The sequence below is a fragment of the Cladophialophora immunda genome (genome assembly GCF_000835495.1).
Source record: "Cladophialophora immunda strain CBS 83496 unplaced genomic scaffold supercont1.3, whole genome shotgun sequence".
NCBI lineage: Eukaryota > Fungi > Ascomycota > Eurotiomycetes > Chaetothyriales > Herpotrichiellaceae > Cladophialophora > Cladophialophora immunda.
In genome coordinates this window covers 57,288-75,818 of record NW_015622543.1, presented here as the reverse complement: position 1 = coordinate 75,818, position 18,531 = coordinate 57,288, and the positions used below count along the sequence as shown (strand labels likewise).

General features: G+C 51.3%; 6 protein-coding genes across 6 annotated transcripts; 2 read left to right on the top strand and 4 right to left on the bottom strand.

Moving 5' to 3' along the window:
* Positions 1–134: 134 nt before the first annotated feature.
* Positions 135–4,458, bottom strand: PV07_04641 (uncharacterized protein). The gene is made up of 2 exons (XM_016391464.1): positions 3,897–4,458; positions 135–3,843 (listed from the first exon to the last, which is right to left on the bottom strand). The coding sequence occupies exons 1-2, from the start codon at positions 4,163–4,165 to the stop codon at positions 873–875; spliced, it is 3,240 nt and encodes a 1,079-aa protein (XP_016248983.1). The 5' UTR covers positions 4,166–4,458; the 3' UTR covers positions 135–872.
* Positions 4,459–4,538: 80 nt separating this feature from the next.
* Positions 4,539–6,688, top strand: PV07_04640 (uncharacterized protein). The gene has a single exon (XM_016391463.1). It carries the CDS (start codon positions 4,582–4,584, stop codon positions 5,470–5,472), a length of 891 nt encoding a protein of 296 aa, XP_016248982.1. The 5' UTR covers positions 4,539–4,581; the 3' UTR covers positions 5,473–6,688.
* PV07_04639 (uncharacterized protein) lies at positions 5,506–6,916 on the bottom strand (the record flags this gene model as incomplete). Its single annotated transcript, XM_016391462.1, has 4 exons — positions 5,506–6,311; positions 6,362–6,556; positions 6,636–6,686; positions 6,739–6,916. The coding sequence occupies 4 exons, from the start codon at positions 6,914–6,916 to the stop codon at positions 5,608–5,610; spliced, it is 1,128 nt and encodes a 375-aa protein (XP_016248981.1). The 3' UTR covers positions 5,506–5,607.
* Positions 6,917–8,192: 1,276 nt separating this feature from the next.
* On the top strand, positions 8,193–13,944 carry PV07_04638 (uncharacterized protein). Its single transcript, XM_016391461.1, has 2 exons — positions 8,193–8,309; positions 8,363–13,944. Exons 1-2 carry the CDS (start codon positions 8,236–8,238, stop codon positions 13,761–13,763), a joined length of 5,475 nt encoding a protein of 1,824 aa, XP_016248980.1. The 5' UTR covers positions 8,193–8,235; the 3' UTR covers positions 13,764–13,944.
* Positions 13,945–14,246: 302 nt separating this feature from the next.
* PV07_04637 (uncharacterized protein) lies at positions 14,247–15,999 on the bottom strand (the record flags this gene model as incomplete). The annotated part of the gene is made up of 2 exons (XM_016391460.1): positions 14,247–14,889; positions 14,945–15,999. 2 exons carry the CDS (start codon positions 15,997–15,999, stop codon positions 14,247–14,249), a joined length of 1,698 nt encoding a protein of 565 aa, XP_016248979.1.
* Positions 16,000–16,835: 836 nt separating this feature from the next.
* Positions 16,836–17,682, bottom strand: PV07_04636 (uncharacterized protein; the record flags this gene model as incomplete). Its single annotated transcript, XM_016391459.1, has 2 exons — positions 16,836–17,354; positions 17,389–17,682. 2 exons carry the CDS (start codon positions 17,680–17,682, stop codon positions 16,836–16,838), a joined length of 813 nt encoding a protein of 270 aa, XP_016248978.1.
* Between the last annotated feature and the right edge of the window lie 849 nt (positions 17,683–18,531).

The window sequence follows — 18,531 nt, the reverse complement described above, 5'->3', positions numbered from 1 at the left end:
TGTATCAGATTGAAATTTGTATGTGTTTTAGGGAACAGCAACAACCCCTCGGAGTGTGTCTGGGGTGTTTCACGACGGAACAACCTCCTGAGCCTCAATGTGTGGGTCAACAACTAGTACGAGGCACTCGAGCATCTCAAGGTAACGATCAGACACTAATATAAGCGACTGAAAGCGTCGGGTTTTGATTGGATATCTACTAAGAGAGCGACTGACTATCTTGTGTCGGTTGATGAATGAGTGACCGAGGGCGATCAACCTATGACACACAATGTATCCGATAAAAGAAGCAAAGCACAAACAATCTCATTCTCAGTCTGCTGGTCGCCATCTTTCCCATCTCTCTCCCCCTCATCCTCTCTTTGCATTGGCTCCCTTGCACCTCTCCTAGTCTTGCTTGTGGCCTGACCCGAGAGACTGCTGCTATCGTCGTCGCCCAAGCATGCCGCTTCCGAAGATAAGACGGTGAAATGGTGGTAGACGTGCAGCCTTCCATCAAGTAGAGGGTGCCATCCAAAAACGATACATCCTGCTCCGATGCCTCGCCCCTTCGTCGCCCAGTCTCCTCTCCAATTGCATCTTCCCGCAGTTGGCAAGTTCGCGGACGCGTCTCAAGCGACCGTGCAGTCCCTCCAGGCTCACAAGCGCCGCATCGTCGCTGTCGCTGTCTGTCGCTGCTGCTGGCGAACCTCGACGGGAGACGGTGGAGCATACCCCCTCGTGGTGTGGGATACAAATGATTCGTCAAGTCAGTGACCGGCAACCGATCGGAGGCGGCGCCTGGTGCTAATGATGACTACACATCGTAAGAGATGCTCAGATGAGCTCGTTCTTCCCTATTTTTGGAATGTTGTCGCCCTGTCGCAATGATATCAGTCGTAACTTCCACCAACTTGACTGGCAAATGCAGTCGAAACACTCCTGGCGTCCTCATCTTCGTGCGCAAGCTTGCCGAGCTTGTGGTTCGACACATAACCGCCAGATGCAGTCACCCCGCCTTCGACATATCTCTTGAGTCGATCCGCCTGGTTGTAACTCGGCTGTTTGTTGGTGTCATGAATGGACAATTGATCCAGGCTGACTCCGCCTTGCCCAAGAACGCTGCCTGTGATGTCGGACTCAGTCGCCACCGTAGATTCTCCCGCCACACTACTCGGAACGGCTCTCGCTTTGACTCCATTCTGGCGACGAGCCTGAGTATTTTGGAGGGAGGGCCACGCGTCGGGCGTAAACCCTTGGAACATTGGTGGATAGCCCGCGGGAACACCTACTCCGCCCATGGCAGATGAATGGATGGAAGAGACGTCGTCCGGTATGTAGCCGACAACGGAGCCTGCTGGCTCACGGTAATCGTTGCGCGGAGCAGCCCTCCCATTCATCATACCGCTTGCCATATGACTAGCATGATTATATGCCATTTGATAGCGCTGTGGGCCCCGGTAGGACTGTTTGGGTCGGCTGAATTGGTGCAGAGATACCTGAAGGTTGTTCAGAGGGCCCTCCACCAGACAGTTGCGTTCCTTGAAGTGCAGCAAGAGGTAATGCCAAAGTGGGTGTTTTGAGAGGACTTTGGGGTTGCCGAGGATGACAAAACCGTACTTGGCTCGAGTCATGGCCACATTCAAACGACGGGGATCGCTCAAAAAACCAATGCCCTGGTGATCGTTCGACCGAACACAAGATAGGATGATAAAGTCCTTCTCTCGGCCTTGGAAAGCGTCGACTGAAGCAACCTCAATTTCCTTGTACATTTCCTTTTTAAAGGTCCCGGTAGCTTGCATGGAACTGACAATGTAGCTGCGTTGGCCTTCATATGGGGTAATGACACCAATGTCCGAAGGCTTGACGCCTGCTTTAAAGAATCGCGTGACGATCTTTTCCACGTTGGCCGCTTCCGTGCGATTGAGATATGAGGTGCCTGACGCGGAGATCTCTTCATTCCCGAGGTTCGACCAGAACATCATTGGTGCGTCTTGAACTGGCCAGGGGAAATCCACATCTTTCCGGAGACGGTACTGCATGGTAACGCCATTCTGCAGAGATCCTTCGTAGAACATGTTCGATGGGAACTCCGACAGGCAGGGATGCATGCGATACTGAACATTCAGGCGAATTGGCGCACAGCCAAGGACGACGAGACGCTCAAACAGGGATTGATTGAGACCGGCCTTTGCAGCTTTCTTGTTCATGATGACAGGTCCCAGTTGCTGATGGTCACCTACAAGGACGACTTGCTTGCAGCCAAGAACCAAAGGAATCATGCATTCCGGCTCTGCTGACTGAGTCGACTCATCAATCAGGACGGTGCGGAACTTGAACTTAGCAAGTCTTGGATCCCCAGCACCGACACAAGTACAGCAAATGACATCGGCATTCTGAAGGATCTCCCGCTCCGCTGCCCGGGTTAAGGACTTGTACTTTTTCTCGTCTTGGCTTGACAATTCGCCTAGTTCGGATTTGAGTTGGTTCAGCTTCACCAATTCCACATTGCTGTCGTTCATTCGAACTTGTTCATGCAAAGAGAGGAACCCGACGGACGACTCCACATCTTCTCGGGATTTCGCAGTCACTCGAACAGTCTTCAGCCCTGTGCGGTGTATGCGTTCGCAGAGTTGATCAACAGCGACGTTAGAAGGCGCACAAACCAAGACTTGGCCGCCATTGATCTTGGATAAATGGTAAATAATGGTGGCAGAAGTCACAGTTTTCCCAGTGCCGGGAGGGCCTTGGATCAAGCTCAGAGGCTTCTGCAAGACAGACTTGACGGCATTGATTTGGCTGCCGTTGAGCTCAGGCAGACCAGGGACGCTGAACTTTTTGGGCAGTTGGGTCTTCATGGGAGCTGCGGCAACTTCATGGCCGAGAAGGCGGTGGAAAATGTAGCCAGACACACTCATCTCGTCGATAGCGAAAGTTTTCATGGCGAGCTGCATCCGATCGAAGGATGTGGCCTTCCAAACATAGTCTGCTGTGAAATTGTGAGTACATTCAGTAGGCACGGATTTATGGTCGCCCTTTGCTCGTAATTCGATCGTGACTTCATCCGACTGGTTGTTAGGGATCTTGATAACATAGCCCACGCCTTCCCAGGCTGGTCGCAAATCTCCGGTATATTTGAGCCGCATTTCATCTCCCACAGCCAGTTTGACATCGCCTAATTCAAGTTTGGGCAACACAAAACTAGCCAAGTGCTTGTTGTTGAGGCCGAGATCCCAGCGCACAACCAAATTGTCCTGCGATTGACTCTCTTTTAACTTGCGATCATAGTCAGCCTCAATCTTGACCAATGGGCCGAAGACATTCTGATATTGGTAGGCGTCATCGTAGCGCAGAAGTACTGGAGCAGGCTCGTCATCGATATTCGCCGCTTTCTCGAGGTCGGTGATGGTGGCGTTGGCATTCTCTTTCCAAAGTTCCTCCAGCTTTGCAATCATTTGAGGACTCAGATGCCTGGCACGGAGTTGTTCTTGGTCGGTGGGTTGTGCGACAAGCCAAGAGAGAAATGAGCGATCTTCAATCAGGGGCTGCCATCTCGAAGTGTCCCAGTTCATGTCTTTGGAGGAGGGCATCGCCGCACAAGGTTGCCGACAGAGCAGTACGACGACGGTGTCTGATTTTGCCGGGATAAAGCCAAGCAAGAAGACATTTTTTGTTCCGCAATTGTAACACTCAAGGACAGTGTCGCCCAAAGAGCTGCTTGGATGAAGCTGGACTTCCTTATGGCGGGCTCGAACTAGGTGGTTGACAATGTGAGAGGAGGAGGTATTTCCGCGAGCGGCGCAAAACCATTTGGAGCATGTTAAACAGCGCACGACGCTACTTGGATTGTGGATGCCACAGTAGCTGGGACCAATTAGTGAAATGTCTCTTGAAGAATGGGTAGAGTAGTCACATACGCGCAGGCGTGGGGCGGCAGTTCCTTCTCTTCTTCAGCCTTTTGAACATGTTTCTTGCCATTCGCATCGACAGCAGCGGAAGCGAGGCTCTCAAGGTCGTCTTCCTCTATGCTCTCTGACTCATCATCATCATGTTGACGTCTTCTGGGACCCTTGGCCAGGCTGAGGACGCTCTCATCCGGGTCAACGGTCGAGATGTCGTCGATGGCGTTGATAGCGGCTGCGGAGTTGGAAACCAAGTGGTTCCCCATGTTGCTGAACGCCTCCATCTTGAAAAACCAATCTCTATAGTGTCTGACTCCTGGACAGTCTCACATCAAAGAGAAACCTTTGGCGCTTCCACCGTAAAAGGATGAGGCGAAGGGTGACCGATCGGCGCAGTCCACAGGGTCACCCAGTTTTCACATAGACGTCGCGATTCCACACCCCTCCGACGGTCTCCAGTTCTCAAAGGTCGCTAGGGGCGTATTGTCAAACATGCGCGGGGTTGTAGTTGTAGGAGGATTTGCAGTGAAGATGAGTGACCGAAGGAGAGTGAGGGATGGAGGAATATGGAGGTGGGTGGTCGCGATGCGGATCAAGTGCGGCGAAATTTCTCCGCCAAAATTATATCTGACAATCATCATTTTTCTTTGGCTCTTGGTTTTCTACGTTCCCATCTGTCCATTCCTCCCAAGTCAGCACAATGCTACGTCGGCAAGCCCGCGAGCGTCGTGATTATATCTACCGTCGCGCAATACAACTGCGAGATGCTAGCATTGCAGAGAAGCGGGCGCTGCTGAAAAAGTCGCTTGCTACTGGGAAACCCCTTGACCCGTCGATTGCCAATGACAATTCTCTGCGCAAAGATTTCAAGTACGATGAATCCCTGGATCTCGAGAGTGCTGCTGCACAAGAGTCCATGGACGATGAGTATTCAATGCTGTCTGGTCTCTCCGACCCTCGTCCACTTGTCACAACCTCCCGTAGCCCTTCGACACGACTCTCTACCTTTTCCAAAGAAATTCGCCTGCTCCTACCCACCTCTATTCGCCTGAATCGAGGCAACTTGATTCTCCCTAATCTTCTTGCGAGCGCAAAGGCCGCCGCCCTCACCGACATTATCCTCCTCCACGAGCATCGAGGCACGCCCACTGCAATGACCATTTCCCACCTGCCTCATGGCCCAACCGCTTCTTTCTCCCTACACAATGTCGTTTTGCGAGCAGACATCCCTGATGCTTCACGAGGGACGGTATCTGAGTCCTATCCCCATTTGATCTTTGAGGGATTTACGACACGGCTGGGGAAGCGAGTGGTCCAGATCCTCAAACACATCTTTCCTCCCCGGGACGGCCCACATAAAGTCGGCAACAGAGTAGTGACCTTCAAGAATGTCGAGGACAGTATCGAGGTGCGGCATCACGTCTTTGTGCAGACCGGCTACAGGGACGTCGAGTTGGCTGAAGTCGGACCCAGAATGAGCATGAGATGCTTCGAGATAAGAGGTGGTACTTTGGAGAAGGATTCTGGCGGCGAAATCGAATGGGCATTGACCCAATACACAAGAACCAGCCGCAAGAAAGATTATCTATGAACTCAAGCTCATAATGCAGCATGACAGTGTCAAGAAATAGGTCGATGTCACTGTACTGTTATGCAGCAGTCGTCTTGCATGACATGACAATCGCTGGTGGACAGTTTTCAGCATATCTCGATGGCCAGGATTACTTCACCATCCGCTTTCTGGAGTCTTCGCCTGAACCTCCAATCGTTCATCCATGATATGCTCATGCATATTCATCAGCACCGTAACGCTAGGCTTCCTACTCCTGGTTTCAATGGACTCGACCGCTGCTTCATCTTGTCCATCACGGAACTGTAGCGCTGATGGCTTTGAGCCACGGAAGCCCTCGCCATCATCTGCTCCGTCCTCACCAAGTGGTTTCTCGCTCAAGGGTTGTACGCAGTGGATGCCTTTCTTCCACCCCTCATAGACATCCGTCCACTCAACACCCACCCTCATGTTGAAGAACTTACAGAACATATCCCAAGCCAGGTCAAACGTGCTGCCGACGGGAGCCAGTGTCTGTATCCAGATCATCCCCGATCGCGTGTTGATCGAATAGCATGCATATGTCTTCACGTTTCGACGGCTTCCTGCTTGTGGGACCACCGAAGCGGAAGAGGTGTGCCTGGTGGATCTGCGACCAGTCGATATTAAATCTGACTCAAAAAGCTGTAGGCTCAGAGCATATGGGTCGGGAATGTGCACACGAAGTTTGGGGTTTGAGGGCCTGAGGTCTTGAGGCAGGGCACTTCCAATGACAGGGTTCCGCGAAAATGGGTATGGCTTGGGAAAGAAGTACAGCGGCACTGGGCAAAATGGAAGTCTGGAGTTTGATTCAGGGTCTTCGGAGGGTCTGAAAACCTTGCCTTGGGTCCCATTAGCGTGTGAGCAGCTCAGAACTGCACAAGAAACACACCTTTTCTTGGTCCCTGATGCTTCCCCTCGCTGGCTTGGTGGTACATTGAGGACTTGGTATCGTGCTGGGAAGCGAAGTCGGGTGCATAGCGCACCTTGATCCGATGTTTCTCAAGCCGATTCTTCAATATATCCTCCCTTATCAGTGTGAAGAGGTACATGAAGCCACTCTGGTCGACAAAGGGCCGATAACCGCCTGTGGTGGGAGATAACTCAACTTAAGTACACACTAAGAATGGAGGGGGACCATAAAAGTTGAAATTGAATAAACTTACGGGAAGTCATCTTCTCCTCGAATTGCTCGCATGCTGCATCCATATCCAATCCTGTACCGTATCAGTAAAAGAGTATGGCTTTGCGTAGAAGAAGAATCTTTACCCGCAAACTCAACGCGCTCGTCCTGGGTAGCCCCCCTCTCTCTGTCCGCTATCTTCTGCTTGTTTGCGCGCGCCAGCTCTGACTTGGTCATTCCATGCTTGCCATTTGCGGAGGTGTTGGTGTTGAAATTGGCCCCGCAGTCAGGAATCGCGTCTTTGACTTTCTCGTCCTTGTCCATGGATAGGCTTTGTTGTTGTTGTCTCTAATACCTTGCTGATAGCAGTCTAGCAACGTGTTGGTGTGAAAACAAGCCACAACACTGCAGCAACTGAGCGATCGCAGAATGAACTCGGCCTAAAGATGATCGAAGGAAAGGGAAGGGAAACCTGGTCCGGTTGAAAAGGACCAGCTTGAAAAAAAATCTGATTTTAATGAGAAAGTTCCGGAAGGGTGACACTGTGCCGGTGAATAGTACGAAGGACGGACCTTGTTGGATCTGCAAATGTGCAGATCCAAAATAGAGGCCAAACGTAGGACACAAGCGATGGGTACTCACAACGTGAGCCGAAGAGGGTGATTCAAACCTCGTGAGAGATGATGGATTTATACAAAAGAATGGCGAAGAGGGGACTGAAGCTGTGATAAAACACACATACTTGGTCAGAAGACCCACAATAAGTGATAGTGAAAGATCGAAAAGGGCGCGATGATATAAATCGCGCCTGTCAGTTGTGAATATGGGTGGAATGGTTCGTGATGGTTCGAGGGAGCACCGGTGTGATGAAAGCCGTGCTCTTGTCTTATACCACATTTGTGAAAGAAATGTGTGGGAGCACCTTAATGAATTGCTCATTCGCATTCATATGTTTCGTGAATCCCTTGCCACAGAAGTCCACAACCCAGAATCTCTTCCAACGGATTTGGCGCTAAATTTGCCTCCCATGCTGGTTTTCAAAGCCAGCAAAGCAGGTTTTATGTGGATTTGAGTAGACCCATGGTCACAATGGCTCGACTGGCCAAGGGGCGCGAACAGAGGTTGTGCCAAAGCAAGAATCGTTGGGGAAATACCTGCTCGAGACGGAGCATCTTCCAAGGGGTGTAAAGCCTGGTTAAATATTGACCTATCGCCTCAAATCCAGGACGAGAGTTTGATGCAGCTCGTGAACCGTGGAGCGGTTTTGTTGTGTTTCCTTTCCCTGCTTGAAACAATATGATGCATGGCAACCAGTATGAAGAAATGACTCAATCCTTGCCTGTTCGAGAGCTCCCGATAGTAGGTAGTAGTCCCAATGCCACTTGATCAGTTTCTGAGGTCGTTAGCAGGATGTTTGGGGAGATTTGGTCGAGTTGCATAGGTGTGAAAGATGTTGTTGACATTGCGGCAAGGCACTGGTACGCCAAGACTTGGCAGCCTTGCACGTGCTGAGATCACTACGGCGAAGCATTGTGACTTTTTGCGACGCGCTTTGTTTCAGTATTTGGTTCACATCTAACAATTATTCAACGACCAACAACTCCCTCAATGTTGCTTCCAACAGGCTGACCGCTTCTGATGATATGGCGTGTGGGTCGCTGAACCCGGACTATCTTCCTAATGTTGAGAAGTGTCTTGCTGGCGAGCTCCTCCTTCTGTACGGCCCCTCCGCAACAGCATATCGAATGCCATGCTAACGAGAAGTCACAGTTCCTGGGACGATCTCTTTGACGCGCTCTTTTCCCACGATGACTCAAGGCGGGATTTTGTAGCCAAGCTACTCTCTGGCAATCACACTAAAGAAATTTTGAAGTCTACGTTCCCCTCGTTTCCTCCGCCTTCAGCCTCTTCAAAAAGTGCCTTCGACTCCCGAATTTCGGCGATACCAAACTCTTCGGATGGACAGTTCAATCGCGATGAGCTGAAGGAGGACGCTTTGTGGCTCAGCAAGCAGGTGAACCTCGAAGAACAGGAGGCTTTGCGGTTGGCAATTTTAGAATGGCAGTATCGCTCTGAGTCGAGACTGCATGAGGGGTTCTGCCAGGCTGAAGTCGCGAGTTTAAAAGACGCCCTTGGATCAGATTTTGTGGACAGGAATTTTCAAGGGCGGGGGAGTGCACTCGCAAGAGACGAAGAGACCCTCAATTCTAGAAATGCGCGCCGAACACGCCTGATTCGCAAGCATTTGGAGCAAGAAGTCATGCTCTTGCGCCTAGCAAAGGAACTTTTGGATGTGAGCTTGTTGTCGGATACGGATGAGACATCACCACCACAGCCCGGGAAGACATTCGCCAACCTCGAACGACGTGAGAGATCTGGCATTGCCGAGGACTTCGAGAATGGCGTCAAGTTTATCCGAGCACAGCTACAGAATCTCGAATCCGGTCGTTCCTGGGAGTTAGATGAGCCCGGTCTGAGTCTTCTCAAAGATGTGGGGGATACTGCAAGTCTCCGAATAATTGGTGTGATCCTGGAAATCCTGTTACTGAGGCTGCGGGCCTCAGACGAGAAACCACCCTCGGACACGGTTCTCCTTTGGCTCCAGCTCATGTCCTCGGTCGGGTTTTTCGCCTCTTTCAGCTCGGAAATTGATACCCAACTTGCAGCCATTCAGAAAATACAGTCAACAGCATCTCTGGTATCGTTGTCTCTCCTCAACCTTGGCTCCACTGTCGCCATTTTGAATAAAACTGCATCATCTGGCCAAACTGTTCGGCACGGCTCGCGAGGAGAGTATTTCTTTGACCTCGACTGTGCCTTTCAAATACATGAGCTGCTTGTCAATGAAGCCGCGACTGGGAATATACAAGCTGGTCCTGCGATCTTAGCATGGGCAATCGTGGTTCACCAGATCAAACAACTGGGTATCGCCATCAAGGAAAACAGAGAGAGCCATCATGTTCAAAGGACGATTGACGGAATCGCAACATTTGATGCAGCAACTGGCCGCCGAAGTTCTGCTGGTAGTGGCTCTTCCTTTCAACAGACGATCTTTGAAGATCTTCTGGATAGATTCAGTACACTCAACTCGAGCGAAGATCCAGCGGTCATTTTACTCGACGCTGCCATTGATCGATGCCGCATCGTTGACTATATTACACTACTCACTGCATCGGCCGGCATTCCCTCGAAAACATTGGCTATTTACAAATTCCAAGTTATACAAGAACTTATTGCCGTATCGCAGTCGTTCTTAGGATACACCCCCGAGTTGGTATCAATGCAGCTCGCCTTATTGTCAGCGAATCGGGACTGCTCTTACGAGAAGAAAGTCTATGATCCGGCAACGGAGTTCATCGAGGACAACCTTCTCATGGACGGCTTCTTCGACACTTCGGCCGCCAGGTTTCCATACGAGTGTTTGCCGTTTCTGCGTTTCTGTCGGGCATTGGCCAAGGCTCCTGTCTTTAGTGAGGATGGGACGCAATACGTCGAATTTCGCCTTCGGAAACTCGTATCCTTTACGCAAGCCGCAGTCAAAGGCATTGATTACAGGACTACCCTTGAGGACGAAGCTGGCAGCTTTGTGGCTCTCAATAAATCAGTCAATGTACTGGATCTCTCACAGAGCAAGCTGCTGACCTACGCATACCAGGACTCAGAGACTACGTCGATCATCCCAGCTGGCGCAATTGGTGAACTTATCTCTGACCCAGATGCATCTCCGAAGATCATCAGATGGCAATATGAGTTCTCGGGTCTGGCGTACATGGGGCAGTTACTGGAGCTGCGTTACATGGGATTGCTCGTCACTGCCTTGACGCCATTTGAAGACCCTGAAGCGGTAGTTTCAGAGATCATTGGTGTTCTGGTAACGCTCTTATCGACCATTCTGACCAGCACTTCTTATGGTCACTCTGCTGACCAAATGGAGCAACATTGCGCCTCGATTTTGGACGAAGCCAGCAGCAATCTCTCTCCGGAGACAGATGTAGTCGTGTACATCTTTGATATACTCGAACAAGAGCTGCAAGCGTTCCGCCGTCGGTCTGCATCGGTATTTGATTGTCGAGTCATGACATCTTGCATACATTTCGTTTATGTCCTTACGAAAATCAAGCCACATCTGATATGGTCCAATCTCAGTCGAACGAGTCTTCTTGGTCATCATTCAGCTTCTTCACCGATCCTCAGCATTGTCACTGTAGTGGAAGCACCGCTGCGGAACTTCGACTTCTTGGAGAAGTGCACGGATTTGTACCAATCACTGATCAAATTGGCACTCAGAGATTCTGGTCATGGCCTTTCATCAACCAACGAAACCTCCGTGCGGAACCCAACGGTATCCGTGGCGTGGCGTATTCAGAGTAAGATGCTATCAGCCACGACGGAGATTATGTTCCAAGTCTTCCAAGAGATCTCAGATTGGTCATTTCAAGAACCCGCTCAGCAGATCCGTATCAGCACGTCAATTGCTGATTCATTTTACGATATCATTCGCTACGCTTTTGACTACGGCCCGTCGATAGGTTCTTCCAACCAGCTGACAATGCCTTTTATTGGAGCGGCGAAATATCTTGTGGCTTCTTTTCGATCGACAGGTCCAGAAGATGCTGCGATCAGCCCGATCACACGCCTCGCTTTCATAGCGAGCACAACTGACAGAACTGTGTTAGACGTTGAAGGGTTCTTTGATCGGCACGTAAGCGCGGTATTATCGTTGGCATCGCTGCTTGTTCGATATGGCCAATTACAAGACCTCCCATTGTCAGTGCTCGAAAAGCATATCTTTGATGCAGTGCCTTGCACTGTTCGGATGCTTCAAGCTCCATCTTCCGTCCGCAAACCTTGTCTGAGGTTGTTGCGCTCCACCTTGGGATATGTGGAGCGATATCAGGCCTCATCTTTGTTGGGCCATCTAGGGTCGTTGTCATGTATCGACTTCGTCAATCTTGTTCGTCACCTTGACCAGAAGTCTGAATCTCCAGAGGAACGTGCTGAACTCTGGAAACTGCTTACTCTGTTAGTCAAGGATTCTCAGCAATGGCTGGCGATGGTCATCTTGACTGGCGCTGCTCCGGACAACTCCAAACGTGTGAAGTCAGGGGAAGTCCCTAGAAAGTGCGTTCCCGGTCCGACATTCCTTCAGTCTGCCATGAAAGAGATGAAAGATATCTCAACTCTTCCTCGAATCGTTTTGAGGGCGATCCTGGATTTTGCTCTGGAGGCGCAGCAAAATTGGTCCTGGGTAACAAAGGATCTCTCCTCCAACGAATTCTTCTCTACGATCGTCTCGTTTGTGACCAGATTTGATCCCAAGCACCATAACGAAACCGATGTTGCGCAGCAAAATTTGATTGCCGCTGGTGTCACCGATATTGCGACAACTCATCTTCATCATGCTAAAGTTGCGAGAGACTTCAATGCCGTCAAGATCTTCATACCATTGGTAAACTGGCTCACATCAAACGCTGTCGAAGTTTCCAGCTATAATTCCTCACTGCACGCCAATCTGCGTCGAAATTTTGCAGCCAAGTATAATGGATTGGTAGTTTCCGACGTCAAACGCACGAGGCTGACTGAACGAGAATACGGGTTGAACTTCTTCTACGATCTCCAATACGCCGGCGAGTTGTTGGGCAAAGACTCATACTGGCAGGGTGGGCGAGGGACACCTAGCAGCCAGTCATTCTCAGCAGAATTCAGACGAGCGAACACGAATCTATCAGCCGTGGATTCGGAGCTGGCCCTGCTTTCGAGCCTACAGCGGTTTTGTGTTGACCATTGCAGATTCTTCGTTCAGGATCGCGAGGTTCAGAAGGCGATGGCACAAATTATCCGAAAGGCTCTAAAAGCAAATTGTCAGGTTTATCCGTCTGAAGTGCTTTTCGAGTCACTATTTCAAACGAGGGCGGACCTGTCGATGGTCCTCCTGCGCGAACTTGTTGCTTTTGGCGTTAAGGGTTCAGACTTTGTAGGACTGTTGGAACCTGCTTGGGATGCCGTCAGATTCAGAAATGGGTCCTATGAGCAAGCTATCATCAACAACGACCTCACATATTGGCGATCGACCCTTTCCATTTTGCTCCTCACCATCCAGTTTCACGTCAAGAAAAAGCGGAAGCCGACCATGATCCCCGGCAGCTCCACGGCTGTTATTACCCAGGATCATGAAAATGTAACATTCCTCGAAATCACGACCATGGTCGTGGTGGAAGGGTTCAAATCTGCTATTCTGGCCCTTCAGGACCAAAAAGAAAGGAAGCTGAAGACTGATGACGACGAGGAAGACGACCTTATCGGACCACGCGACATTTTACTCTTGTTGACATTGATGCAGACTATTCTCAGACTGCCCACGCTCTCTCAATTCGCCGTGGAATTGTCTGACCGACTGTCTTCCTCCGGTATCATCTCGGTCGGCCTTTTGCTTTATTCATGGTCACACGTCCTCACCAGACCAGAAGGTGGCACTCTACCTCGCTACGCTGAATACGGTGTCCAATTCTTGGCTTCTATTTCATCCCTATCGTCGGTTGCGGAAGAGCTTGCCGTGGAAGGCGTCCTCGGTCGCCTCCTTTCCTCTAAGACGACTGAGTCGCTTCAGAGTGTTCCAGGAGGCGCCTCCCATACCGATACTCGACCCAACTGCGGATATCTCTACCGTTTGTGGGCGAAGGGATTCCTCCCACTTTGCCTCAATCTCCTCCACGCCGTCGGAGGCGCTATTGTACCGGAAGTATCTGCTTTCCTCAATCGATTCCCTAACCAACTTGTTCGTGCAAGCACGAGTCTAATGCTTACGCCGCCAGCGGCCTATAATGGGACCTACATATTGACCCTGACCATGACGAATGAGGCTGCGACTCTAGCCCTTATCTCGCGCATACTCTCTTCATTCCGGGATGCTGGCGCGTCTGCCGCGGTGGATCCCACAACTGTATTGCCATTGAAGGGCTACGACGAGCATAGGAAAGCGATAGCTGAAGACTTGCGTGACGCACTTGCAATGAAGGAAGAGGCAAGGCGAAAGCTGACCGTCCCGACTGACGAAAAAGAGGTCAACTGGCAAAACGCAAAGGACGGAAACATACTGGATGCAAAGATTGTGCAGGAGCTGAAGATGGCTCTCGCAGCATTGAGCACGGATGAGGACCAGGACGAGAACTGACTTCTCCTTGCACCGCGCGCTGTATTCCTGGCGGTGATTTTCGGCAGGCAGGGACTTTGTAATTGTACGGGTATCACGAAAGAAAAATCATGAGCGACGGATTTGAATCGCGCATCTGTGTTTACGTTCAGCCTCTGTAATTCCAGCAAACTTCCGCCACGTGGGCGACAAAGCGCCCAACACCCACAATGTCGTCCACTTCACAAGTCCCTTCTCGGCTGACCCTGTATGAGCATCTTGTCTACATGTTGACCCTGCAGCTTTCTGAAGAAACGCCATAGATGATCTTAGGACGATACTGGCCCACTTGATCGCGACTGCGGACATGAACATGTTGATGATACGGCCAAGACCATTCCCAAGCTGATCCGATTCTGTTCCATTGGTGTCCACCCCTTTATTTTAGCAATCGGTACGGGGAAACCCCAAATGGATAGTGTTTTCTAACTTGGAATGTTGACCCCTCTGCCTTGACGGCACATATCACAGTCTCACGCCCTCTCTTCTCATCCTCTCTTTCGTTGCATCTCTCAAGTGTCTCCTCAGGATCTTGCCCGAGGGGTTCTTGGGAATCGCATCCACGAACTCGACTCCACCCGCCAGTCGTTTGTATCGAACGACTTTCCCTTGGATGAAACCTTTGACATCCTCTTCCATCAGGTTTGCCCCCCGAGGCCCGACCTGCTTGACGACAAAGGCACGAGGCTTCTCGTCTCCGTCTTCGGTCGGCATACCTATCACTGCCGCGTCTGCGATTCCGGGATGTTCGAGTAGCAGGGCTTCTAGCTCGGCTGGCGCCACCTGATTCCCTTTCACTTTGATCAATTCCTTCTTCCGGTCGACTATGAAGAAACACATATCATCGTCCACATATGCGATATCGCCCGTCTTCAGCCAGCCATCTGGTGTTAGCGTTGCTGCGGTGGCTTCCGGATTACGCCAGTATCCTTTCATAACGTTGGGACCACGGCACCACAGTTCTCCCACCGCAGAAGGGCCGCGAGTTGTTATCTCCGAGGTGCCATCTTCAGTCATTATCTTGGCCTCGCAGTTGGCGTTGAGCTGGCCCACCGAGTTCGTCAAGGATATCTGTCTCGGGTCCCAGCCAAGAAATGAGCAAGTGCATCTAACAAAGTCGTCAGTTCTTGGGCCATCGATGAAAGGTCGCCGGTATGTCTTACTCAGTCATTCCGTAACCCTGCTTGAAGTTCAAGCCTGTGCCTATTCGTCGCTCCACTTGTTCCGAGACATCGCGGCCCAGCGGCGCAGCCCCAGATCCGATATTCTCGACGGAGCTCAGGTCATACTTCTCTACTGCGGGATGCTTAGCCAACATGACGGCAATCGGGGGAACGAGCGTGTAGTCTGTGACGCGGAATTTCTGCGTATACTCCAGGAACTGTATGAAGTCGAACTTGGGCATCACGTACACCGGCACCTGGCGGCTAAAAGCGCCAGCGATGTAGTATGTCTGCCCGTATGCATGGTACAGCGGAAGGAAACAGAGCCACGAGGCACGGGCGTTGCGAGCTTGAAAGTCGGGGTCGAGTCCGACCATGTGTTGCACTTGGATTGTGTTGGAGATGTAGTTCTTGTGGGTGATCTCGACGCCCTTGGGAACACCGGTTGTGCCGCTGCTGTAGTTCAATGCGAGAGTGGTGTCGCCTTTCCCCGGACCTGTTAGATCATCCCATACAAATCCCTCGGCGTCCTCCGCCGGCGCCACAAGTTCACTCCAGTATCTGCACCCTCTGAGCCCTTTGGTCTCTCCATCGAATATTTTGGAGTTGTATACGAAGACTCTCTCAGCGACATTCAGGCCGGCCAGTCTTGCAGCTTCGATACCTGTCTCCAAGGAGCCTTCTGCACACAGAAGGTAGGTCGCGCCGCTGTCTCTCAACTGGTGTGCCAGCTCTCTTGCGACAAACGTCGGGTTGGCGCCAGAGAATATCCCCCCGGCGCACAGCACGCCCATGAACACGACCGGAACAAAAAAGTCGTTGCCACTGAAGAGAAGAATGCGGTCCCCTTTCCGGAAATGCTTTGACCGCTGCAAGCCAAGTGCAAAACGCTGAGCCCATAACCGGAACTGGTCGCGTGTCAGGTAATGCGTATCTGGGCGAGCAGCTTCTGAGAAGGCCCGTTTAGAACCCAGCGGCGCTGTGGGCGACTTGAAGAGAAACGTCGGCAAGGAGCATTCAGGTACGGCCACGGTCCACTTCGAATTGTACGGCATGACGAGGAGTGAGTCGAGCAGTAGACGCGCGAGAAATATGAGACAAGGACTAGAACTTCAGCACAGCCTGTGAAGGGTCAAGGAAACGCTGGACAAGAACGAGGGGGAACAGCAGCCACGAGTTTGAAGGGAGAATATATGGATATTATACATGCCACGGCGGTCGACCCATGTCAGAGTCACCGAATTGGATACCTTCTTAGGGTCGATATCAATATTATGGGACTTTATGACCCTCATCATTTTGATGCCGTTGGTTGGCGTTAACCGAGACAGATCAAGAGTAGATCAGAGGAATGGCCACAGCGCAAAGTGGTTGCGCCTGCCGAGGCTCATGTTGGACGGAGCGACGTTTAGTCCGAAGAGATTTGACACTAGCGAGAAGCAACCACCAACGCAAGCGTGGAGTAGAACGCTAGGAGAGCAACAAGAGAATCTTTCTGGGGCAACAGAGCTGACGTTGCGAGTCAGCTAAGGGGCAAAAAGGCTCCTAGAGGCCCAATTGCAATCTCGAGCTTGAGATGGCCATCCCGAGCAAGATATAGAGCGATAAGAGAAATCTACCCTAAGAGTCTATTTGTACGTATTAGTTGGTAATAGTCCAACTGTCCCCAGGTCGAAGGTGGATCTTAAGTTCTCCAGCGCGCTGTACACGTACATTACTGCCACGCAACTATCTGTATGGAAGACTAGCCGGACCAGTCAAAAAATCATATAGCCTTCTTAGACAACCACGACCACGGATGACATTGGTTTGAAGCTGGACTCCCTTGCTAGGCAACCAGCTATACGCCTTTCAACTTTTGTCTCTCTAGACGCCATTCACCGCGACATCTTCACGAAACAGTCACGTTTTGCACTCTCCAGACCTTTTCGTCCTCCTTTGCGTTGGCGACCACATTTCCAACAGGTTCTTTCCCAAACACGAAAGCTTTCGTCAAATTGCCAATCACATCGATGGCTTCCTGCCCCGGGATCGCACCCACAAGCTCATCAACCAGTCCATGCGTCTTCTCCCTGATGCCCCACAGATCCGCCAGAAATGGGAAATCCCCATATGTAGCATGCTCACTATTGTTCAGCTGGATCTGCCATTGATCCCCCTCCAGGTGGCTCCAAATGACAGGCCATGAGGGCGAGACGGAGAAATTATGGATCGACGAGGAGAAGATCGCAAATGCCTGCTTGATGCTTGCGTCTGCGAGGAGAGGAGCCCCGTAAAATGCTCCGGTTGATTCCTCCGAGCAGACGATGCGGTTCAGCGAGGACAGATGCCGCCGTGACAGCGCCCCCTTCGCTGTGGCCGAACATGGCGGCAGGACGGTACGTGGCTGAAGTTGCCGACGTCGAATGGCCTGAAATGTTAAAGGTGTCGAGGATAAACCCGACATCTTGGACAAGCACGTCCAAACCATTCCCACCCGTCACGTTGACCTGCCCGACCTCGGTGGTGTTATTGGGAAAAGTTTCAAACTCGGCGTAGCCGGGCTGTTCAAAGACGACGACGGTGTAGCCTGACTTGGCGACGAAACTCGTCAACAGGATCGAATACAGCTGGCGTGGAAACCCGGCACCAGGCGCGAAGAGGATGAGTGAAGTTGATGGATCTTGCCAGTTGACTGGCGGTTCACAGAGAGTCAGTTCAGTCTCCGAAGTGGTTCCCTCGAAAGAGACGCCGGTCATGTTTGCAAGGGCCTGCTCCCAGAACTGTGAAGACTGAGCTGCTGGCACGTATGGTTGCGTGACAGGGCGACAGCTGTTGATCTCCCTCGGCGCGATGATGGAGATCTCGACTCGACGGTGAGGGAGCGGAAGATATGGGTCAGATAAGTTGAGGTCGACTAGTTGTTTCTCAACCAGGGAGACACCGTAAGTGCCATTGGGATGGGGCACTGTATACGTTGCCACAGCTGTGGCCGGAAAGGAGTGAGACTGCCAGAAACAACATAATGGACCGGGCTGCACCTACTATCAGATATCCTACCTGAGTGTCTCTCGAGAGGGCTTCGAAAGGTTTGAAGGGGTTGACTGTCCTTTAATACGCCCTTCAAAACGGCATGCAAACCCATTGACTTTTCGTTAGCAGGCAGGCCTTCGTCGTGCCGTCCTGGGCGAATGCTCCACCAACGCACACTCAGTACAACTCGAAACTACGCCGCAGATGGCATCTGGTTGAGGGAGTTGCACGTCTCGATGTGTCCGGAGCACCTCCCCGGAGCTTGTCTAAAGCTTGAATCTGACCTTGCCATTGTCAAATCAAGAAAATCCCGCATCTCTATGGTCATTTAATTCTCTTCGACATGAACTGGATGAGAGATTTATTCACTGTGCAGCCTTGTGCCGAGCAGCCGGTTGAACGTCGCATTGTCCTGTCCCTGCCGTAGAATCTAGGGGAGGAATGCGCCAAAATCGGCATCTACCACTGACCCTCACTGGACATGTTGATGGGCGAGAAATGCTTGATAGAGGTACCTTGTGTTTCATTCCCCTCGCAATGTTGTATGTGACCTTAGAAAATTCGTCTCTACAAGA

Bases quoted from the DNA above. Each gene is read 5' to 3' on its own strand.
- PV07_04641 (XM_016391464.1), bottom strand. From the start codon at position 4,165: ATGGAGGCGTTCAGCAACATGGGGAACCACTTGGTTTCCAACTCCGCA. The intron at 3,844-3,896 runs GTATGTGACTAC...AATTGGTCCCAG, and splicing joins CTGCCGCCCCACGCCTGCGC to CTACTGTGGCATCCACAATC.
- PV07_04638 (XM_016391461.1), top strand. From the start codon at position 8,236: ATGGCGTGTGGGTCGCTGAACCCGGACTATCTTCCTAATGTTGAGAAG. The intron at 8,310-8,362 runs GTACGGCCCCTC...GAGAAGTCACAG, and splicing joins GCTGGCGAGCTCCTCCTTCT to TTCCTGGGACGATCTCTTTG.
- PV07_04640 (XM_016391463.1), top strand. From the start codon at position 4,582: ATGCTACGTCGGCAAGCCCGCGAGCGTCGTGATTATATCTACCGTCGC.